The sequence below is a fragment of the Amblyomma mixtum genome, chromosome 10, assembly GCF_055824585.1.
Source record: "Amblyomma mixtum isolate Tamu chromosome 10, ASM5582458v1, whole genome shotgun sequence".
NCBI lineage: Eukaryota > Metazoa > Arthropoda > Arachnida > Ixodida > Ixodidae > Amblyomma > Amblyomma mixtum.
In genome coordinates this window covers 65,510,496-65,535,419 of record NC_143021.1, presented here as the reverse complement: position 1 = coordinate 65,535,419, position 24,924 = coordinate 65,510,496, and the positions used below count along the sequence as shown (strand labels likewise).

The 24,924-nt window shown below is 48.8% G+C and overlaps 1 protein-coding gene across 1 annotated transcript; it reads left to right on the top strand.

Annotated features, from left to right (window-relative positions):
• Window positions 1–219: 219 nt before the first annotated feature.
• Window positions 220–23,384, top strand: LOC149325983 (uncharacterized). Its single transcript, XM_089564442.1, has 5 exons — window positions 220–226; window positions 366–455; window positions 15,484–15,705; window positions 17,698–18,579; window positions 23,371–23,384. Exons 1-5 carry the CDS (start codon window positions 220–222, stop codon window positions 23,382–23,384), a joined length of 1,215 nt encoding a protein of 404 aa, XP_089420568.1.
• Window positions 23,385–24,924: the final 1,540 nt, after the last annotated feature.

Below are 24,924 nucleotides of genomic sequence, written 5' to 3'. Positions count from 1 at the left end.
CGTGCAAGCTTCATCGATGTGTGACGCTGCAGTGAGCGAGATCTTCGCGAAAGAGTCAACGTCTGAAAGAAACAGCGCACGCCAGATCGTCGCTGCGCCGCTCATCGTACGGATTGTTTGCGCCCAATTTCAGCCTTACAAGTGACGGACCTTTTCGTTTGGTCATACGGGTTGCTTCCTGCCATCAAATTATGGTCCATTCAGTAAAGATGCTTTATCATGGACTGTGTGCGCGAGCCGCTACTTGTTGCTATTCCTTGTTTTGAGCCGGTCGCGTAGCGGCCGGAAAGAGCCTATTCGTGTACAACACACGATCGCAGTGGCGCTATCTGCAGGCGTCTTTCTCATGCTTTCTTTCGCTGCAGGCTCTGATCCTTCGTCTCGTGTGCGAAAGAACATTGCTGGCTGTCTATTCAACGCAAAGTATTTGTCCCTGCTCACGACCATTCAGTCAGGTAAGTCCAAACAGCAGTCTCCGCTCAGAAAGGGGCGAGTAAATTCGTGTACGCGTGCTTCTGTGGCACGTACTGCGCGCGGTGCTCACATCTCCCGCAGCACTGTATCTTATTCTTATTGGACAATAGTCCTCTTATAATTTTAGCGCTACAAGGCAACTCCTCCTGTCAGGTTGCTTTTTTTTTTGGTGAATGGACGCGTCAATTTTTTTTTTACCACGGAGTAGAAAGCAAACGATAAAACAGTAAACGTGAAATTTATTATTTATTATTTCGTAGCCAAGAAATTAGCAGCTCATTTGTGCTCTGCGTTTCCTGACATGCGGTCATTTTCGCACACACCTTGCAATATTCTTTGCTAACCCAGATAGTGACTTATCATGGCAGCAGTTTTACTGCATTCGAATGGCAAGATGCGCGTGCTAATGGTGCTAAGTTGCTATATAACTGGCTCTTCACTCAGGCTGAGAACTAATGGTGAAAAGTGAACTTGTTTAGTTTTTTTTACTAGAGAAAAGATCTGGCCTAGCTGGTGACCAAACATTAGCTAACAAAAGAATGCAGCCTATGTCACTTGTTTTTGTGTATTCTTTTGTGAGAGAGTGAGACTTTAGGTTTGATGTCACTCTAAGAGATTGAATAGAGGAATACGCTAGTCTCTAAGCTTTTCTGTTATGAACAATAAGGATTTTGGTTGCACTGCAGTAATCTGCCGACGGAAGTAAATTCTGTTATGAATACTGTCAATCTCCGAAGCAGTTACAGTATAATTCTTTCTTCTTTCTGCAGTGGCTGTTAGAAAATATGTTAATTATGTTAGTCACAAAGTGAAAATTCACTGGTAATCGGCCATTGTGCTGTAGAAGTTTGTGTAGGCTTACTGTGCCAGTGCACTCTATCAATTTGCCTCGTATAAATATGTAGCAAGTGTTGTAATGAATAAAATTTAATATGTAAAGTTGTAGTTTCTCATTTTCAAAATATTCCTGTTGTTTTTGAGTATGTGTGCTGCCATTATGTGATTTAATGCACTTATAACTGATCACTAACTGTTACACTAATGCTATAAGTGGCGCCTCTATTGCAGTGCACCTGGCAGAAGGAGGGATGCAAAGGTGCACAAGCATTGCCACTCCTAGCACCGAAGTTCAGCCTGGCTTCTTCAAAACCGCACAAGTGGTCGGGACTAGATTTGTTTGGTATGTATGTTTTTATGTAATTGTGACATTGTTGCAAGTTAATCATCACTTGATGTCCATCCGTGAACACAGTATGCTATGCTTTGCAGCTTTAGAGGGCTTTAGTTGTGAAAAAAATTTTGAATAATGGTTTGAAAAATTGTGACCTTTTTGTATTGCGTAAAGCATCAATGCAGTTTTTTTTCTGCAAAAGTAGACTGGACTTCAGCAAAGGTTTTATATTGAATTAGTTTGAGGGGCGCTACATACAATTCTTATTGCTGGAAAAGTCAGAAAAAAATGACACACAGTTGTGGTAATGCTTGGAAGGGTGGCATGCTACCAAGCTAATATGACTAGCACTGTTTATGCATGTAGAGCTTAATGTGATACGCAGCTACATGAGGCTGTTAATCTTCCTTGCACTGTTCACCCTTCCCTTTTGAGTAGGAAGGGGCTGTTCACTGATGTGAATAATTTCCAATAACTCACATGAACCCATATTAGTTTTATTTTCACATTCGATTGAACTGAAAATTTAATTAAGCTCACGTGCCCTGCATGTGACAGCAGATATGGAAGGCAACTGTCTTAATAGCCATTCTTGCATGCTGTCAGTCAGTGTCTACAATTTCATTACGCTAAGCTTTTGAAAACATGTATAAAGGTCACATTCTAATGTAACCGACAAAATTTAATTCATGAGAACTACTGGTCCTGCATATGCTGCAAGCATTGGATGAAGTAGCACTGTGTACAAAAAGTCGAGATTTGTAATTTGCTCAAGCAAAAATAGTGCTTTAGAAGGAGACTGTTTTATGCTGCTTGTGTAGTTAATGTAGTCTGTCACTGAAGGCTGGTCCATAACCAAAGCTTTTTGCATGGGCATAATGTCGAGGTGTAGTATGAAACAGGCTATGAACGTGAATAAAAGGTACCTTGATTATAATGTGGTCCATATAATTTTGTTTGTATGATGTTACCGGATGAGTGGAGACAACTCTCTAATTTGGAGGTGTACGTTGGCCTTGCTATTATTTCACATTTAGCCCGAAGCTTTTCCTTGTTTTCCAGGAGCGGTACACTAAAATTTATAGTGCATAGCCTTTGTGTCATGTACAGTCCTTTCACCAGGAATTTATTTATTTATTTATTTATTTGAAATACCTTACAGGCCCATTGGGCATTGTGTAAGGGGGGCGAAAAAAATATAATACAGTGCATTAATAACCAAAGGAAACAAAAGGAAACATACGATCATGATAAAAAAAGAAATAAATCTATACAGTGCATTAATAACCAAAGGAAACAAAAGAGAAACATACAGTCATGATAAACAATATATCAACAAATTAGTAGAGAAGAAGAAACGACGCCGAAATAACAACAGGAAAAGAGAAAAAAATAGAATACGCGGCACAAAATAAAGCACTACAATAAAGGATAATGTGCTCACCGAACGTGGAAACAATGAGTAAAATAGCGCTATGACGGTAAACACGGAAACGTGGCAAGCAAACATAAATAAGAAAACATCGGAATGGCACGAGCCTAGCAGCGAAGCAAAGAACAAAAAATCAGAAAAAAATAAAAGACGAACGTAGGCGTGCTAAATGACGGTTTCAGTGAAATATGTGATGAGTTGAGAATGGGAAGATTCTAGATTAGATGCGGGAGCGATGTTGTCTGGCATATCATTCCATAATCTGATGGCTCGTGGTAGTGCAGATGAATTAAAAGCCAATGTGTCACCATATATTCTTGCAAAACTAAACTGATTATATAATTTTTTTGACGTGCGGGATGAGACATCGAGTTCAAATGAACTATATCTATTGAAGTGCGCATATTTGTGAAATAGTGTTAGGAGAGCGATGTCACGGCGCGTGCTTAATGATTGTAGAGAAAGATCGATTTCAATCTGAGTGACGCTTGAACGGTAGTTATAGTTATAGTTGTAGTGAAGAGCAAGTTATATATCAACTTAGCACCACTAGCACGCGCATCTTGCCATTCGAATGCAGTAAAACTGCTGGCATGATAAGTCACTCTCTGGGTTAGCAAAGAATATTGCAAGGTGTGTGCGAAAATGATCGCATGTCAGGAAACGCAGAGCACAAATGTGCTGCTAATTTCTTGGCTACGAAATAATAAATAATAAATAATAAATTTCTCGTTTACTGTTTTATCGTTTGCTTTCTACTCCGTGGTAAAAAAAAATTGACGCGTCCATTCACCAAAAAAAAAAGCAACCTGACAGGAGGAGTTTCCTTGTAGCGCTAAAATTATAAGAGGATTATTGTCCAAGAAGAATAAGATACAGTGCTGCGGGAGATGTGAGCACTGCGCGCAGTACGTGCCACACAAGCGCGCGTACACGAATTTACTCGCCCCTTTCTGAGCGGAGACTGCTGTTTGGACTTACCTGACTGAATGGTCGTGAGCAGGGACAAATACTTTGCGTTGACGAGACAGCCGGCGATGTTCTTTCGCACAGGAGACGAGGGATCAAAGCCTGCAGCGAAAGAAACCATGAGAAAGACGCCTACAGATTGCGCCACTGCGACCGTGTCTTGTACACGAATAGGCTCTTTCCGGCCGCTACGCGACCGGATCAAAACAAGAAATAGCAACAACTAGCGGCTCACGCGCACAATCCACGATAAAGCATCTTTACTGAATAGACCATAATTTGATGGCAGGAAACAACCCGTATGACTAAACGAAAAGATCCGTCACTTCTAAGGCTGAAATTGGGCGCAAAGAATCCGTACGATCAGCGGCGCCGCGACGATCTGGCGTGCGCTGTTTCTTTCAGACGTTGACTCTTTCGCGAAGATCTCGCTCACTGCAGCGTCACACATCGATGAAGCTTACACGATGAAGTAATCGCTGAACACAGCCGAACACGAAATGTGCCCAAGCCCGTAGAAATTTCCATTACATACAAGCTCCGGCACTAGCGACACATTAAACAGCAAAAAGACAAAAAAATGAACAGGCGGAACTGGCTAACACTAGGGGAAGCCCCAACTCAGCATAGCCGAGGATGCAGAGCACCTGACCTTAGGCCAGAACCCTTTTTCTGGCTCCGGGGCCCGGTTTTAAAGACCTAGAGGCCCGGCCCACCTTTAGTAGCACCCAATCATGTTATACTCCTAACATGATTGGTTCATCGAGAGCATGGCCAGCGCTCCAGCTTCCGTAGGGTAAATCACCTTCACCACAAAATACAAGTAAACACAAACACACACGCACAGACGTGCCAGCACGTGCGAGGTACAACATTCTCTTCCTCGCAAAAAAAAAAGTGAAAACATATGCAAACACAGAGTCATGCCAGCACGTGCGATCTGTTTCACCGATGACTCTCGACTTTGGCGTCGTCCCGGAATTAGGGATTATCGGGCTTAAACGAGCAGTTACCGCTGTAACTGCCACTGCGAGCTCAGACCCTCATTCCTAGGCGACTTAGCTTTCCCAAGGCTGTTTGGTCGGCGCCTCACCGACACCGATGAGTCGCGACACTCAACTCAGGCCTTCGCTTCCTCGGCTAGCCGTGCTGTCACCGTCTATTCGTCATTTTTATTGCCCTCCTCGTCAAAAGCGGCCTGACACCGTCCCGCCCGGCAGTGCTTATTATTCAGAAGGTCTGCAGACCTTTCGAACCAGATGTTCGTCGCCAGTTGGTGTTGCGGCTGGTGTCCGTTAAGACGAAAGGCGATCGGCGTGCGGCGGCTTTGAACGCTCCCCGGATAGCCGAAGCCAATCAGCCCCAAAGGGCGATGGACACCCGCAAGGCCCGGCGCCTTGGCGCTCGCGCATCGTTCCAAGGAATTCGAGCGCACCCCGCCGCCCCCTCCGGCCGGGGGGGGGGGGGGGGGGGGGGGTCCATTGAAGACGGCAGCGGCGGGGTGCTGAGAAAGAATTAGCGTTACTAATGACCCCGCACACACTACCGATCCCTTACAAGCCATTCCCAAGATTCTACAGAGGGCCCCAATGACACTTTTAGAATTATAACAAAGAAGGCATCGGTGTCGGTCACGAAACCACCCTGTGGGTGACATACCGCAGCTACACCAGCACTAGCACCAACAAAACCTAAAGAAAGAGGCACCAACACAACATAGGCAACTTGCACACTCAAATACGCACGGTGGCATGCTTGCAGTGCACCGTAAATCGCAGTCCAATTTGATAGGCTGTACCGAGTTCACCTGCGTGCACACCGTCGTCCTGCTCGCGAATGAGCGGACACAAACGCAGACACTCGCAACTGGAGCACTCATATGAGGTCCGAAGTGGCTGCATGAGCCTCCTTAAGGCCGTTGTACGATCGCTTTTAAGCGGATCCGCCAGGCAGGCGGACTGGCGGACCGAACGACCAGACAATAGGCATTCGCCCCGTTCGGCAGGCGGAAGGAAAGTTGGTGAACTTCAACTTTGGGGCGGACGAGCGAACCGCCCGGCGACCGAATTGCAGCGATTGGCTGCTTTTTACGTGACGTAGGCATCCGCTCCTGCCGGGCAAGATGGCCGTCCGTCGACTGAACTGGGGAGCGAGGCATAGGTCGTGGCTGTAGTGGTGGCACCTATGCCGCGAGGCATACTATATTGGCCACATGTTGATATTACGAGTGTTCAGAGCGACTGCGAACTTCTCCGCGTGCAGCAGCGGCGAGCAGCGACAGTTTCCCGAGTTGAAATCGACGCTGATGTAGTTGACAGAGCGCCTCTTCAAACCGACGCAAGACCTACGCGTTGGCTGTGTCACGAATTTATATGGAGCTGTTTGTGGTTGCTGCAAGGGTTCCTAATTCCTGCGAGGATCATCACGCACAGCGGCGAACAACAGCTGCTCACGGTGAACTTTTGTGCGTGCATGAGCTGCGTAGCACAGTGACTAGTGTCCGCGTAGTGAAAGTGATTGCGATCGAAGCGAGTGCTTTTACGTCAAGGCAGTGAAATGTGCGCCTTCGAGAGCTCACTACGCACGCCGTGCTTTCCGAATGCTGAAATGAGCGTGGCGTTGTGCAGCTAGTCGCATTCGTTGCGATGGTTGCAGTGATCGCGACCGAAGCGTGCACATGACGTTGTTGCTGGCTACGCATTCGTTACCATTTTGTTCGCGATTCGTGTTGGCACTGTGCTTGAGAATTGCCGTGTGTGCGACGTGACGCGACGCGAGCTTGGCTGCACGGCCGTAGGACTGTTTTGCGGCGACAACAGCGATGTCGCCATCCTCTGCGCTTTGGTGCTCCATTCAGTACGTTTTGTGATGATGGATGCTCGGGTTACGACTCGCCGGAGAAACTGTGTAACCTGTGTTAAAACATCGGTGCAGTGCAAATGTATCTTCGGGAGCGTCATTTCTTTTTATTTCCTGCCGGCTGTGCGCACATTTGCCTGCAATAAACATATCGGCGTGATGAATGGGTGACTGAACACTTCCGCTAGCCATTTCGGTTTAGGTTGTAACAACATGGAAACAAGAATCATTGCCGCTTTTGAATCACGACTGATTGACAGTGTACAAATCTCTAATATGTGCCAACTCATAAGTCTGTTTTTCATGAGCATTTCAATTGATGTAGCGCAGAAAAAAAAAAGTGTGGCAGCAGCTTATGCAATCAAAACTGACCACAGAGCAAGTTGAGCATAACGAGTCTTGATGAAAAAGAAAAAATATTGAGAAAACCTTTGCCATTGCTTTTTTTCTCTTTTTGCATAGCAGTGTTAAATCAATATTGACAAATGCTTGGCAGTATTCAGTTCAAGTGGGATGTTGGTTTCCACTGCAATCAGAAAAATACAGTGGTCTTGAAGCACCTCATAGGCAATGACAGTGTCTGTTGTTGATTTTGCTCATGGTCCTTTTCGATCCGGGGATCAGTGGTACGAAACTGGATGTGTTCGCAATGCTATTGTTGCAGAGCTGCTTGCGAAATCGGCCTTATTGGTGTTAAGTGGTTGTTCAGCGGTGCTTCCTGGGTCAGCCGCAGCACTTTGTTTAACGAGCCATTCTCAAAGCTTTGAGAAGATCTCGTCGATGCACTTGCATATGTCTGTCTGCTACCACCTTCATTTGCCTGTGACTGCTTGCTACAGACATGACTACTTGCAGACTGCAAAATAAGCCCTGTGGAGCTGGTAAAGCTACGCTAGGAACAAAGACGATGGTAACAACATCACTGCACAGGGTAGCAATTCTTGCTCTGTCGTCGTCCCTTAGCACAGTTTCGACATGCCAACTTGCCACCGGTGCACCCCACAGTACGGTATGATCAAGTTCTGTGAAATTTACAGAAAGCAACAACGGGAGAGGAAGTAGGTTGTATAGGCATATCTAGTGCATGCTGTACAGATAGCTTCCTGCCTTATTATAGCCTGGCCCCTCTGTTTATAATCCTTCATCACCCAGCACCTATGGCCCTATTTGTGTTATTGGCATGTGCTGCAAATCACCAAACACATTTCATACTCTTGACCCTGCTAGATTGTTTTGGCCCATTAAGTTGTTAGATTCAAATCGGCAAGCTTTTAGAAGACATTTCTGCAATAGCCAACTTTTTCTTGTTCTTCACGACATGCACCGTGACTGCAACATCCCCCTATGATGCTTTTGTTCTTTGCTTTGAAAAAGCATGCATTTCCCCTATTTATGTGAGGCTGGTTTTCTCGTGCTTTAACTTGCATCCAATAGCTCTAAACTGGATCCAAGCTTAAACAGCCAGCCTTCGGCAAATTTCCCTTGCCAATTCTTATGTATCTTGCCTTTTCCTGCAATCTCGGACGTCCGCCAAGGCACTCCTTTGGGCCTCAGCTTTTCATTACTTGCATTATTACCGTCCCTTCAGTGTTTTGTCATATGCCTTCACTGACAGCCATATGGTGTGTGCCATATTGCAATCAATACCAGCATTTCAGTTGTTCAAAACAACAATTAGCATGCCCTGGATTGTCCTGTTTGCTAATGTTACTAAGAATGCAGTAATATTGTTTTTTATTGTCAGCATTACATTTTGCCAACTTATAAGGCCTTCCGATAAAGGTATATTCACTGTATACTGGTTAAAATACCTAATAATCCTCATACACCCACCCACAACCTAGGATATTTACACCATGACGTGTTGTTAGTATCACCGTCTTCCAAGTTACTTGCATTCAATTCCCCTGTGTGTCATCAACTTGGGTATTCTAATGGCACATGGCACAAATCTAACTTAACTAGAATCCTTGAATTAGTTCAGTCCTGAGCTGCTTGTTTTATTTTCTCAGGCCATTTTTGAAGGTCCAGTGTGACAGCACCAAAAGTGCATATTTGAATGTCTTCATCTTATGCAGGTTTTTTTTGCTCCTTACCAACACGTCCCCAACTAATCAGTCCCAACTTGTAGTCTCTCGTGCACTAGGTGCACTAACACTCTTGTGCCTCGTTTAGCTCATATGCCACTGAATTTCAAGATTCGTTTTTGTTCGTGCCACAGAAGGCTGTAACGGTCTTGCATCCCACAAGGCTGTGTATCTTACTGTCCTGCGAAGTGGTTACTACAGAAATCATGCTATAAATTACGAACTCACTGAGCTCCTACCTGGCACACCATTTTAAAGCTCGCTACTAAAGTAACGTCATTTAGGACCATTGAGGTGTGATAAATATGAAAACAAATAGATCTGATATAGTGCTCAGTCACTCGGTCACCTCGGCAAACCAGTACAATGCTCTCTTATGCATAACGTGTTCATTGAGAACTATCGGGGCAGATTTACACAATAGTAGCATTTGGGCTAACTTTGCGCAAACTAGCTCTAGCTACCTACATTCGCTCACTGCAAAGCTAAACATGCATTAGTGCACCCACCTGTTGTTGACCGGGCTTCTCTTTGTGCTTGTCTGTTCTGCTCAGCTGAGCAACACACTGACTTCATGATGTGGCTCAGTGAGAATTCTACATCTGTATGCTTATGCATGTAACTTGTATATAGTCACATGTACTAAGGATAGTATTAACTGGGCAATTGGTTCAGCTTAAAAGCTCTCATCATCAGATTGCAGCAAAGAGATAGCAATAAAAGACAAAAGTCATCACTGCCTTTCTGTTTTTCTTCGTCATCCTTCGGCCTGACTTCAACTTGGTTTTTTTCCAACTTCCTTATGACTACTGATGGCTCAGTTAATTCGTTTCCTTGCAACCCAGACTGGCAGTGGAATAAGGATATTTTGCTAAGAAATTGGTAATTAGTAACTAGTACGACATCATTCTATATATAACAAGTGGTGCGGATATCGATTAACAAATACAGATTCTCTCTTTTGCTTGCTGCTTTGGGAATCATAGTTGCCCTTAAAATTTCTCATATTATTTTTTACTGATCAGAAAGGACGTACCTTCAAGATTGCTGTAGAGCTTTACTGGAGAACTTAAGCATCTATGGCCCACACATACTTCAATGGCTTATTTTTCAATTCATTCTGTCCTGAGACATCATAGCTCTTATTTCTGAAAATTAACTTTTTCGCATTCTGCTTGATATGATTGTGTTTGTTTGAGGTAACTGCAAAATATGAAGCAGTTCCCGTTCCCTTGACTATACAACGCATTCTATCCTAGTCTCCGCCAATATTTGCTATGTAAACTTTCCAAATCGGTTCTTGCATTTCCTTAACCTCTAGGCCAGTGTACTTACTCCCTTATCTAATTATGTATGGATTAATGAGGATGGCACATGTATACTTTTCTGAAATATGAAGCAACCACTTTGTTTTAAATTCATGGGACAGTTATGAATGCTTTGTGGTCGTACGCACAATACGCCACCTTGTTTCTGTGCATGTCAACATTGATTGGCTCTCAACAGAACTTTCCACACTTGTTTACTATGCTGCATACTGGTTTGCACAATGTTCACTGCAATGTCACCTCAGGAAGCACTGGTAAAAGGAAGCGGCCTGCCCACTGTCACTGCAGAACAAAAGCGTGCACTTTAGTACAGTGATGCGCACCATATCCGCTTTGAAGCCACTGAGCGGTATTTCTATTTCGATTTTCGTAATGGTGTGAAAAACATGACGAAAAAAAATCAGAAAAGAAATCAGTATTATTGCGTCGTCATTTTTCTGTGATATTGTAAACACCTGCAGTTAACACTGATCTTCCATATTAGTAAAGGTTGGGAACATTGTAATTTCCTCATGTATAGATGCATTCATATCTGATGGTAACATGCTAAAATATGCTGATTTTTTCATGCATGCATAATACACACATACACATACACCTTTTCTTTAATGAGAGACAGTGGCGTGTTTGATGTCATTTGACCACACATACTATGATGTGGATAGAGTTGAAGTGCGGCGGGAGTGAACAGGGACACAAGAAGAATGATATACAGGTGATGCTGGATTTCCCACAGCTGAAGAACCAAGCTGGGCAGAAATGATCTGGTTTGGTTTGGTTTATGGGGTTTAACGTCCCAAAGCGACTAAGGCTATGAGAGACGCCGTAGTGGAGGGCTCCGGAAATTTCGACCACCTGGGGTTCTTTAACGTGCTATGACAGAGCATTGTTAAAGGCTGTGAACAAGCAGTCCACATCAGCAGCAGCAGATGCCCTCTCTACAGATGCAACAACCAATCTTGTCAAGGTCACCTTGACGTCAGAAGCAGTAGCATGGACTAAGCCTCGGTACTATTCCCTTTTATCTAAGAGCACACAGAGGCATCTGCTCTACGTCACCTCTTGTGTAGGACAGTCCAGCATACACTGTTCGTGATATCGCTTTGGACAGTTGGCAGTATCAGTGAGGTGTTTGTTGCGGGTTGTCTCTTTTTGTTTCATGTTAACTATGCGTATCTATTCCTACAACAAATATTTTTGTTTGCATTGAATTGGCATCTAAGCTCAGTCAACAACCAATGTTCAGTTTTGGTTTTTGGCTGTCAGAACATGTTATCACCGAACACAATAGTCAGATTCAATTTAAGTCTGCAGTGAAGCTCTGCCATCTGGACCGCCGCACAGAATTCTTCTGCGCCAAAAAAAGTAGTCCGCTGTCAAAACTTTTATTGTATACTACCATAAGAAGCTTATTACAAGAAAAAATGATAACTTCTAGAATTCTGATACCTGGATAGATTAATAAAGTCAAGCATCGAACAACTAATTTTGTTTACTGTTATTGGTTAGTGGAGTAATACAGGATGCCTCGGGCCATGACCGAGTGCTAACAACTGCTGTTTCTTTTAAGTTTTATCCTACTATACATGAGGTACGCGGTATGTGAACCAGAATCATAAAATTTCAGTCACAGCAATTTCATCTTGCTCAGATGTTTGATGTGTGTTCCACAAGGTCACCATCCTCAAATCCAGCAAACCATTGTCATGAAATGCACCATTATTTTTTTACTTGCAGTTATGTTGTAGGTAGGTAGCCAACGTCTGTGTTAAGGTACTCCACTCAGGATGTCGGTTTGCTTCTGCAAACAATGGAAACTCACTAAAAGCATGTGTTTGATTTCACAGACGGTTACCAGTTGAAAATAATAACAGTCATATTCACCCGACATCACTGCTATCATTCAGCAGCACAGAGAACCCTATGCAACAATTTTGTGGCAACAAACGACAGAGTGCAGGAACCACTGTGTATACGCATGTATGGAGTGCATGCTGCACGTACTGTTTCTTACTTCAGAATGCTGGCCTTTGCCAGTTACCACCCAGCAGCTATTGCCCCATTTCCATCACTATGCAAGATCAATGCTCAAATGCATGTGCGGTAATTAGTATCCAACTGTACAGCACTGCATACAAGAATTCCCAGTAAGTGTCAGCAGTTCACCCATGATGGCTATCATTAATCCTGCTTTTCAATTATAACCTCAGGAATGCCTTCAGGTACTTTCCCTGGGCCTTTTCACACCTCTGTCCCATTATGGGGACAGTGCTTCTAATTAGCCCCCTCAGTTCATCCATCAATAACTGTTCCCTCTTGAGGCTGTTCACTGGTACATGTTCCTCCATAATGTCATTTTCCACCTGTCTTAGTTGTTTTTTGGGCTTCTCCCAATAAATGCAGACTTCATAATCTCTTTTGTCAGTTAAATTGTTATCCTTTGTCATTGTATGACCGTCGCAGCATTCCTTTCTGAAAATTTGACATCCTTCATTTTAAATACCCCTAGTATGCGGTCTTGACATTGCGCGCATCCATCCCGGCATCCGTGGGATTGGTACGCGTTACAGATTCCGCAAATATGTGCTTCCGAATTCGCTCACGCGGATATGTACAGGTCACAGCCTGCCTTAATTTCGAGTGCTACCATACTGTACATGCGCCCGTTTCTTCGCCCTCCATCACGTGCCCCAGTAGTACGGAAGCTCTTTCGCAGCGGCTCAATGCGCGGGCACAGCGGGGAATCAAGGCATCAACCCACGAGACGATTCACTTTGAAACCGGTTCGCATCTCCGTGGTTCGCCGCGTGGCGTCACCTTTGCGTGTGCAAAGTTCTTCGTCCTGTTGCCGGCTGAACTTCGGCACGCCATGGCTATGCCGAAGTTCAGCCTAGGTGCCGGTCGCCGAGGAGCAAAAAAAGACCACGTTTTCGCGCCGTCTAGGTTGCCAACAGGAGCATGCTATTGGACAGACGGCAATCCCGGGCGCGCCAATCGGAACGCTTTAAACCATCCGCCTCGTCCGCCAGCTCCAAAATGATCGTACAACACCCATTCCGCCCCACGCCCGAGCGAAGGCCGAAAGCGAGCGGTTCGCTCGCTGGCGGATCCGCCCAAAAACGATCGTACAACGGCCTTTAGTCGCACTGTGTGTTAGAACGGACGGTGGCAGCCGCACAGGCCATTACCCCCTTGCCTTGAGACGAGTGGGCGCCGAATAGAGGGTGGGCGCCGAACGCGCCGAACCTCCCCGCACGACGACCTCGGAGGGATTATATGCCCTTTCTGGGAAAGGGGTTGGACGGTCGCGGTGGGGACGGGAGAGACGGGTTGTCAGTTGTCAGGCAGGATGGTCAGTGAGTCGGTCGAGAGACAGTATGTGTTAGAACGGACGGTGGCAGCCGCACAGGGCATTACCCCCTTACCTTGAGACCAGCGGGCGCCGAACGCACCGAACCTCCCCGCACGACGACCTCGGAGGGATTATATGCCCTTTCTGGGAAAGGGGTTGGACGGTCGCGGTGGGGACGGGAGAGACGGGTTGTCAGTTGTCAGGCAGGATGGTCAGTGAGTCGGTCGAGAGACAGTATGTGTTAGAACGGACGGTGGTAGCCGCACAGGGCATTACCCCCTTACCTTGAGACCAGCGGGCGCCGAACGCACCGAACCTCCCCGCACGACGACCTCGGAGGGGATTATATGCCCTTTCTGGGAAGGGGTTGGACGGTCGCGGTGGGGACGGGAGAGACGGGTTGTCAGTTGTCAGGCAGGATGGTCAGTGAGTCGGTCGAGAGACAGTATGTGTTAGAACGGACGGTGGTAGCCGCACAGGGCATTACCCCCTTACCTTGAGACCAGCGGGCGCCGAACGCACCGAACCTCCCCGCACGACGACCTCGGAGGGGATTATATGCCCTTTCTGGGAAGGGGTTGGACGGTCGCGGTGGGGACGGGAGAGACGGGTTGTCAGTTGTCAGGCAGGATGGTCAGTGAGTCGGTCGAGAGACAGTATGTGTTAGAACGGACGGTGGTAGCCGCACAGGGCATTACCCCCTTACCTTGAGACCAGCGGGCGCCGAACGCACCGAACCTCCCCGCACGACGACCTCGGAGGGGATTATATGCCCTTTCTAGGAAAGGGGTTGGACGGTCGCGGTGGGGACGGGAGAGACGGGTTGTCAGTTGTCAGGCAGGATGGTCAGTGAGTCGGTCGAGAGACAGTATGTGTTAGAACGGACGGTGGTAGCCGCACAGGGCATTACCCCCTTACCTTGAGACCAGCGGGCGCCGAACGCACCGAACCTCCCCGCACGACGACCTCGGAGGGGATTATATGCCCTTTCTGGGAAAGGGGTCGGGACGGTCGCGGTGGGGACGGAGAGACGGGTTGTCAGGTTCAGTGAGTGTGAGTCAGTGGCAGTGTGTGTTGGGGAGTGTGTGCTGTGTTGTGGACTTGCCGTGGTCGGTGATGTAGTGTGCCGCCTTTTCTCATCCATGTAAATAAATGGTGGTCGTTGTGTTGTAGAAAAAGAATATGTGTGGTGGCGAGTGGTTATAATAACGCCTAACGGATCTCTTCGTTGCTACACTAATTTCTGGTGCCGAAACCCGGGAGAACGACTCTGCAATATCAACAGACCACCAAGATCGACTCCTCGACAGACATGGAGATCTCGAAGAGAAAGAGGAAGGCCCTGCGAACCCAAGCAACGCGTCTGGTTGGTGAGGCAGATGCCTTGCTGAAGTCTACCGCACCGAACGCCGAGGATCTAGAGGTTATTATCGAGCGTCTGCAATTGACTCAACGTCAACTGAACGAGGTAGACGCCGCGATCGAGCCTTTGATCACCGAACAGGAAGCCGACGCAGAGTTCGCAACCATCATCGAATACGGCGACAAGATCGTGACTTCCCTAGCCAAGCTGAAGTCTGCAGCGAAACGCACAGAAGGAACGAACGTGGGCAGCACTAAATCAAACGAAGATCGAAGCCCAACGACAGGAACGACTGCCAAGACAAGACTCCCCAAATTGGAACTCCTGAAATTTAACGGCGAAAGAAGGAAATGGCAGCCATTTTGGGAGCTATTTGAAACATCGATCCACAAGAATTCGGACCTATCACCAACAGAAAAATTTCAGTTTTTGCGATCTGTACTGACAGGAGACGGAGCATCTGCCATCGAGGGGTTGCAGCTGACGGCGGAGTGCTACAACCACGCCATTGACATCCTGAAGCAGCGATTCGCTAATCAAGCCATCCTCATCCAGGACCAGATGGAGAGCCTCATGGCTGCCGCACAGGTGTCACCAACCGGCAGTGCCCACACTCTCCGGCGCTGGTATGACAGCCTTCAGGCGCACATGCGAGGCCTTAAGGCGTTGGGTGTGGGCGAAGAATCTTACTGCGCAATGCTCTACCCTCTTGTGCTCCGGGCGCTTCCGACCGACCTGAGCCTGCTGTACAACAGGATGATGGCCTCGAAGGACGCAGAGGGCTCCAACAACGGCAGCGCCTCAACCACCGACACCAGCTCCGAGACAGGAACAGAGTCGGTGCATAAGAAAGAGCTGCGCGCACTTCTGGAATTCCTTCGGATCGAAGTTGAGTGCCGAGAAAGGGCGGGCAGGGAGCAACGCAACGACACAACTGGTAAGCCCATGTCCCGTAATCCGGCGCATGAACTGAAGAGTGCAGCTTATTCTGGCAAGCCTCGACACTCATCGGCGGCCGCTTTGCATGGCACAATGAAGGACGTGGAATGCTTCCTGTGCAAGTCAAAACAGCATGCAACGGAGGATTGCACCACCGCAAGGGAGCTGTCGGAGAAGAAGCGCATGCTACGGGAGCACGGCCGATGTTTCCGATGTACGAGGCCAAAACATACGGCAAGAATGTGCAAGCTCATGCTATCTTGCAGCAAGTGTCGCGGCAGGCATGCCTCAACTATGTGTGACCCTAACTTCATTCCCGACCGGCGAGACGCTCAATCGCATGAGACTCAGAAGGGCGTAAACGAAAGCTCTAGTCCAGTCAGCCTACAAGCAACGCAGTGTGGCGCGACACCAGCGGTTCTGCTCCAAACTGTGACAGCATGGGCCGAGAGTCAGAAGAAGAAAAAACTGGCTAGAATTATGTTCGACACTGGTAGCCAGCGCTCCTTTATTACCGAACAGCTATCAAAGGAGCTCAACTGCAAGCTGCTCGGTACCGAAATACTAACAGTCGGCGTGTTTGGAGGTGGTAAACAAGAACGCACCTTTCGAAGGGTTCAGCTGACTTTGCGAAGCAGGCGAAATAACAGAAGGTACGAGATCGACGCTCTCGAAACACCCACCATCTGTGAACAGGATCTCCCTAGCCCAGACGAAGGTATCTTGGAAGAATTAAACGACCTCGGCTGCAGTTTAGGCGATGACCTGAACGAGCTAGAACATCGCTCAATTGACATTCTGATCGGATCGGACCATTACTGGGGAGCGGTGACAGGCCAAATTCGTCGTCTGAAAGGCAGCCTGACCGCGTTAGAGACGATGTTCGGATGGGCGGTGCAGGGAAAGAGCAGTTTGTGTTCCCCGGTACTCAGTTGCGCCCAGGCGATCGTTATGCGAGCCACAGTAGAGGAAAAGGACACAACGGTTGTTCTCAGACAGTTCTGGGAGCTGGAGAGCTTGGGAATTATAGACACACCGGAAGAAAACCCAGGCGAGAATGAAGTAGTGCGAAGGTTTGAGACCAGCATTACTACACGCAATGGCAGGTATCAGGTTGACCTACCATGGAAGCCAAGCGTGAAGCTAGCTACAAACGAAGATGTCGCACGACGAAGGTTAGATAACCTGCGAAAGAAACTAGTCAAAAACCCAGAACTCATGCGAAAATACGATCAAGCAATTCGGCTGTATCAAGAAAGTGGAATGGCTGAGAGGGTGGACCATAAAACAGCAACGGAAGAACTACCGAGGGTGTATTATATGCCCCATCAAGTTGTTATCAGAGACGACAGCGCAACCACCAAACTCCGAGTCGTGTTCGACGCCTCCTCTCATGGAGGTAACTCAAAGTCACTGAACGATAACCTAGAAAGTGGCCCTAACCTGAATCCAGATCTCGTCACCGTCCTCCTGAACTTCAGAGCACACCCAATAGCGTTGGTGGCGGATGTAGAGAAGGCCTTTCTTCAGATCGGAGTCAGGGAAGAGGATCGCGACGCGCTGCGGTTTTTCTGGTATAACAGGCTTCCACAGCCGAATCAACCCGTACCAGAGGTGGAAACGTGGCGCATGACAAGGGTGACGTTCGGAACGACATCAAGCCCATTTCTGTTGGCGGCTACCTTACAGCACCATTACAGATTGATGGAAAGCGCACACCCAGTGGCAGCCAAGACGCTGAAGAATTCGGTGTACGTTGATGACTTGTTGACAGGAGCAGCCAGCGAAGATGAAGCCAAAAAGTTGTACAAAGAAGCTAACCTGATATTCGATAAGGCTAGCATGAAGCTTCACAAATGGGCCTCCAATAGTCAGGCACTGAGAGAAATGTTCGAAGAAAATGGAAACGGCGAAAGATCGCTCGGAAAGGTAGCCGGGGTGCTCAAGGTGCTTGGCATAACGTGGAAACCCGAAGACGATAACCTGTCTTTCTCGCCAGACCATGTTGTTCGGTTCGCTGAACATAGGAAAGACACGAAGCGCTTCGTGCTCCAAACGACAGCCCGCCTATATGACCCCCTCGGCTTCTTATCGCCATTCGTCGTGAGAGCCAAGATATTGTTTCAGGAGATCTGGAAACTCAACCTTCATTGGGACGAGGACCTGCCGGCTGAACTGCTGTCGAAATGGACCGAATGGTGTCACGAGCTGGCGGAGCTGGAAAAAATTGAAGTCCGAAGGTTCTACGGCAACGGATTGCGCGGAGGTGCTACTCACCGAGAACTGCATATATTCGCCGATGCCAGCACTGCAGCCTACGGAGCCATGGTCTACTTATGCATGACCGATGACCATGGAGTGACGACCACAACATTGTTGCTCGCCAAAAATCGTGTTGCCCCTCTGAAGACGGTCACTCTGGCAAGATTAGAACTCATGGCATGCCTGATCGCCTCGCGACTGTGCAAGTACGTCCGAATTTCCCTCGAGATCGAGGTTCACGAAGTTCATTTTTGGACCGATTCCATGATAGCTTTGTACTGGATCAGAGGCGAACCATGCCGATGGAAGACATTCGTCAAGAATCGAGTGACAGAAATCCAAGGTAATTGCCAAGGCGCGACATGGCATCACTGCCCTGGGAGAGAAAATCCCGCCGACCTGATGACGCGAGGCATTGCCGCCCCTCGCCTGGTCTCCGCGCGGACTTGGTGGACGGGACCGACATGGTTGGCGCTAGGACCGAGAGAGTGGCCCCAGGAAACACGTAGCGAGTTTTCTCATGACGATCTTGAGGAGAGAGAACCGAGAGCGGAGGTGTTCGACATCACCACCACGCCGGCTCCACAGCTACTCGACGTGTCAAGGTTCAGCTCAGCGTCAAGGCTGAACCGAACAACAGCCTGGATTCTCCGATTCGTCCATAACGTCCGTTCTACGGAAAAACGATCGGGCCCCTTGACAGCAGACGAGATAAAGAAGGCAAGAACGCATTGGTTGAAAGAAGCGCAGCGCTCCGCGTTTCTTGCCGAACTTCATTGCGCAACCGACGGAACTAAGGTCCCACCTAGCTCTCCTCTGCGGGAGTTTGCAATTTTCATCGACCCAGACGGAGTGTTGAGAATCAAGGGGCGCCTTCGCTCTCCGAACATGACACCTGACGAAAAGGACCCCATCGTCCTACCGAAGGACCATCGGTATTCCACCCTACTGTCGATTGACGCACACCGACAAATGCTGCACGCCGGAGCAAGGGACACACTCGTGCAACTGCGCGAGAGGTACTGGGTCCTGCGCGGCCGAGAGCTCGTGAAAAAGGTGGTGCGTGCTTGTGTAACTTGTCAACGGTTCAGTGCTCCGCCGCTAAGTGCTCCGACGGGACCACTACCAGAAGATCGCACAACACGAGCAGAGCCGTTCGAAGTGGTCGGTATAGACTTTGCGGGACCGCTATATGTAAAGGAGGACAATCGCACTGGCAAAGCTTACATAGTGCTGTCACGCGAGCTGTGCACCTGGAGCTTGTCAGTGACATGTCGACAAGCAGCTTTCTGTTCGCGTTCCGAAGGTTTGTGTCGCGAAGGGGACTGTGCCGTATCACTTATTCGGACAACGCGCAGACCTTCAAGCGAGCAGCAAAGGAACTGACCGAACTGTGGAAGACGCTGCGTCACCCAGATGTTGTGGACCATTTTGCACGTGCAGAAGTCGAGTGGCGCTTTATTGTTGAGCGTGCGCCATGGTGGGGTGGTTTCTATGAAAGGATGGTGCGCTCAGTGAAGGTGGCATTAAGAAAAGTGATCGGAAAGAAATGCCTAGAAGCTGCACACTTAGCCACCATCCTTTGCGAAGTTGAAGCCGTTGTGAATTCTCGGCCATTGACCTATGTGTACAATGAGGTCGGAGAGGGCGACCCCCTAACCCCATCAAGCTTTCTCCTTGTGAGACGGCTGACGACTCTGCCGACGGCGGATGGGGAGCCGCCCGCTTCGACCCCTGAGATGCTTCGTTCGTTTTGGCGGCAGCGAAAAAGATTCCAGAACCAATTCTGGGAGGCCTGGAGAGCGGAATACCTCCGTGAGTTGAGATCGGCTTACGCGACGCACCAAGAGCAGTCTCCCTCGCCTAAAGTCGGCCAGCTGGTGCTAGTTAGAGAACCCCTTCCCCGCCTGCTATGGAAGCTTGGGAGAGTGGAGAAGGTATTCAAAGGCAGGGACAGTAAGGTACAGCCTTTGTCAAAAGTTTGGAGCCCAGGGGGTTTTCTTTTGAGCCACACTGTGTCATTCTTAACGGATCTCTAACGCTCCAAATTTCCTGGACATAAGAAGATTTCTGGTACTGCCTCCTGCAATAGGTAGGACTTCCATGAATGCTCCTGGAGTCCCAGTATAAAGCTTGGAAGTGAACCCCCTGGGCTCTAAACTTTTGACAAAGACTGTACGTTCCTGCGAGATAAGAGTGTCACGCGGCTCAGTTCTCCGAAGGCCGGTGCGGCTCCTTTACCCGCTGGAGTTGAAAGAATTGTAGAATGCGCTCCACGCATTCTGGGGGGGGGGAGTGTTAGAACGGACGGTGGCAGCCGCACAGGCCATTACCCCCTTGCCTTGAGACGAGTGGGCGCCGAATAGAGTGTGGGCGCCGAACGCGCCGAACCTCCCCGCACGACGACCTCGGAGGGATTATATGCCCTTTCTGGGAAAGGGGTTGGACGGTCGCGGTGGGGACGGGAGAGACGGGTTGTCAGTTGTCAGGCAGGATGGTCAGTGAGTCGGTCGAGAGACAGTATGTGTTAGAACGGACGGTGGTAGCCGCACAGGGCATTACCCCCTTACCTTGAGACCAGCGGGCGCCGAACGCACCGAACCTCCCCGCACGACGACCTCGGAGGGGATTATATGCCCTTTCTGGGAAAGGGGTCGGGACGGTCGCGGTGGGGACGGAGAGACGGGTTGTCAGGTTCAGTGAGTGTGAGTCAGTGGCAGTGTGTGTTGGGGAGTGTGTGCTGTGTTGTGGACTTGCCGTGGTCGGTGATGTAGTGTGCCGCCTTTTCTCATCCATGTAAATAAATGGTGGTCGTTGTGTTGTAGAAAAAGAATATGTGTGGTGGCGAGTGGTTATAATAACGCCTAACGGATCTCTTCGTTGCTACACTGTGTGTCCCTGTGTGCATTCGAGTTACTACGTGTCTCAACCAACCCGATTAACGCCTAATGGCCACTCTGCTCATTCGGCTGGTGCCGCCACGGGGCGAGAACATCTCCAGCCTTCCAGGATCGATGACGTCCTGGTCCTCGAATGTCCTGATCGGACACCCGTCGCGTGCGTTCGATAACTGCTCAGCGCTCTGCCCGGTCGGTCCAACAGGCCCACTTACGTTCCCGGCCTCCCTCGGAAGAAATGCTTTTGCTATCAATAGCACTACGGGGCACTGCATGCCATATGCCCGGCACAGTGAGACGTTGCGGCAACGTTAGACTTTCTCCTGTCATTACCTCGCCGATCTGACGTCGGTCGTCACTGAGCGTTTCCTGCTGAACGAAATGCTCTTTTTGGCAGCTTGCTTGAGTCCGCGTTTTAAGCATGAAATGCTTTTAGCTCCCGTTGTCGGCAGTGTGGTGACGTCACGCCGAGACCGAGAGCCATCATCCGGGCACTGAAATCCACTCATCCGGGCACGGAAATCCACTCATCCGGGCATTAAATTCCAGTCATCCGGGCACTAAATTCCAGTCATCCGGGCACTGAAATCCAGTCATCCGGGCACTGAAATCCAGTCATCCGGGCACTGAAATCCACTCATCCGGGCACTAAATTCCACTCATCCGGGCACTGAATTCCAGTCATCCGGGCACTGAAACGAGAACATCCGGGCACCGTACGAGACTTAACGAGATTTAACGAGACTCTCTAAGCCCTCCTACTCGACCGGCATGCAAGCGCCGGTTGGTCTCCAAACGAGACAAAAAATAACTGCTGCCAGTGCCTTCTCAATGTTTATCAAGATATCAGTGGAGTTGTGGGTTTGATAATGCACGGAATTATAATTTCCGATTTCTAATAACGCGTGCAAAAAGCACATAAATGCCACGTTACACTTCGTTGTGGTACGTGATCTCTTAGGGGCTTCGCGCATCGAAGCAAAGCCGCGCAGGCGCACAGGGGCCCGGGGGAGAAGCGCCGCGTTCAAAGGGCAAGGCATCGCGCCGAACGGGTGGTGGCGTTCCTCCCTTCCTGTACGGTGCGGTTCGGGTGTCCACCGAGATGACATTAGGCCCCCAGTAAACATTTCATGCTTAGTCTACTCTCGTTTACGGGAGAGGCAGAGATTTTTTGGAATTATCAGACTCACTTCCAACATTCCTGAACTCGCGTTGCCGTACCTGGCCTCATGTCGAATAGAGCTAACCTGGGCGGCTGGATCATTGCAGTGCGAGATCACCGCCTTCAATGCCGTGGCGCTGCGTTCCTGCAGGGTACTTTCTTCATCTAACATTCCAGTTTCTCGACAAGCTGACTCACTTTTCACTTCTGCCTGGCTGTTTTTCTTTCGTTCTTTTGATATTTTGGAGGTCCCAACCTCCGTCATAGAGCCTACAGAAATTTGATGGCTGTCCTGTTTGTTGGCGGACAATTTCGTCTGGATTGCCCCCAGATCGTCACAATTCGGCTGCTCCTTTTCATTGCTATGCAATCACTAATGACCCCGCACACACTACCGATTGCTTATAAAAGCGATTAAAAGAGCTGTGCTTTAGATGTCGTCGTCTTCATCAACTTCCATCAGTGCGCAATGAATCCAGAACACACCGCTGAAGCAATGCCGTCTTAAACCAAGCCTGGAACCAATTCGGTAAAAAGTCCAATTCTCTGGAAATGTCCGCCGCAGCAAACACGTCTCGTGTTAAACTGCGCCTCACTCTCGCGCTGTGAATTTGAGAACGTCGTCTTCATCAGCTTCCATCTGCTCCGTCCCGCGGCACTGCCTGTTCACCGTCGTCTTCTACGTAGCACAAATCCGAGCTCTCGATCTGATTCGAATGTAGTAAACGTTCTCTGTAGTTTTTCTTTCTACATCTGATTCAAAAATACGTTGAAGAGACATGGAGGTCTTAATGAAGCTGGCGTATATCAATAGGTTGCCGCGTTCTGACCATAAAAGTGCTAATCTGATTGGAAATGTATCATTTTAAAGCCAGAAACGATCAAATTATAATACAGGTGTGCCACCACTGCCTGTTTTCACAACCAAACTGCGGTGCATCAAGACAAATTGCATGCTTGGGCAATTTGGCTCAACATTAGACAGCGCTGTGTCTGTGTATCTCTTTTTATGTCTGCGTCCTTGAGCTGTTCTGATAAAGTGACAAGACATGTTTTTTCTCTTTTTTGCCCGCAGATTCCCAAGCCTAGGCAACACCGCAAGTGGCTTCGGGATGGTCATATCGGAGTCCTTTCCGGCCTCAACGTAACCGTTTGACTGGAGTCGCGGGACTAAAACATTCCATTTTTAAGCCCAAATTTCTCAGCAGTAAAGGCAGTGCGTTCTGCCTGAGAAACGCCAACATCGCCAAAAATAGCCAGAGAAGTGATTTGTACTACGAACAAAAACACGTTTGAATTGTATTTAGCGTCCTTTCAAGCTCTTCTCGCAAGGTCGTTGTCGCGGTAAAATGCACCTGCCACACACATTTCTTCAAAATAGTCGATGCCACGGCAGCGCTAAATTAACTGCTCTCTACGAAAACAGAAAGCGCGTAGCACAAGACAGAGAAAGATGAACGCGAGCAGCCGTGGCACGCGACCCGCATCTTGGCTCCATTTTGCTTTGCCTCGAACGCTGTACTCAATCTTCTAGGGCAAGAGACCTCCAGACTGCAGTGTGGCCATCCCTCTCGGCCTGTCTCTCGAGGTCCCGGCGAAGGCGGAGAGCGTCAAGGGGCCGTCAGTTAGAAACTCGCTGTACCCATTGTTCCAGCGCGCGGCGATGTCTGGAATTTGCTACTCCTGCGAGAACGATCAGCCAAGCAGCGCAGGAGCTTCGCCGAAAGCGTCGTCCAGCGCAAACCAAGAGGAAACCGCGATCGACGCGGGTGCTTCCGAGGACATATTGACGCTAGCGCTACTGAAGACGACGACGTGAGGACATTAAGCGAAAAGGACGAAGTTCGCCACCATCGGACTCGGCACCGGACGTTCTTGGGAGCCTTCTAAACCGCCTTGAGCGTTAGCGCGTCTTACACCGACGTGACATCTGGTGGAGCTGCTGGGTACATCTTTCATGTACCGGACGCCCCCATCAAGCCGCGATTCCAGCAGAGGTCGACCACCCCCGGTAGACACGCCCGTTCACCAGGGCAGCCGCCGACTACAAGGCCTATCTCCCGAGTTCGGGCTGCTCCCTGACCACAAGTCAACAAGGAGTACCGGCGCTGCTGCAATGAATCCTCCAACATCAACTGCGCCCGTCCTTCTCCATCACCAACGGGATCCGCCGCGTTTCCACGGCCTACCTCATGAGGACGCCGAGGACTGGCTCGACCAGTTCGACCGGGTGGCCACATTCAATTCTTGGGACGGGGACTCAAAGATGCGCCATGTCTATTTTGCTCTGGAAGACTCTGCAAGGACATGGTACGTGAACCATGAATCTTGCCTGCAAACATGGGAGACATTCAAAGCAGAATTTCTCCAGGCGTTCACCAGTACGTTTCGCAAGGAGAAGGCCGACCTTCTTTTGCAGAATCGCATCCAACTTCCGAACGAAAGTGTAATGGTGTACGTGGAAGAGATGACACGCCTCTTCCGTCGCGCAGACCCAAGCATGCCGGAGGAAAAGAAGGTGCGATTGCTGATGAAGGGTGTAAAGGAGCAGCTTTTCGCAGGCCTGTTTCGTAGTCCACCCGCAACAGTAAACGAATTCGTCAAGGAAGCAATGTCCATTGAGAAATCA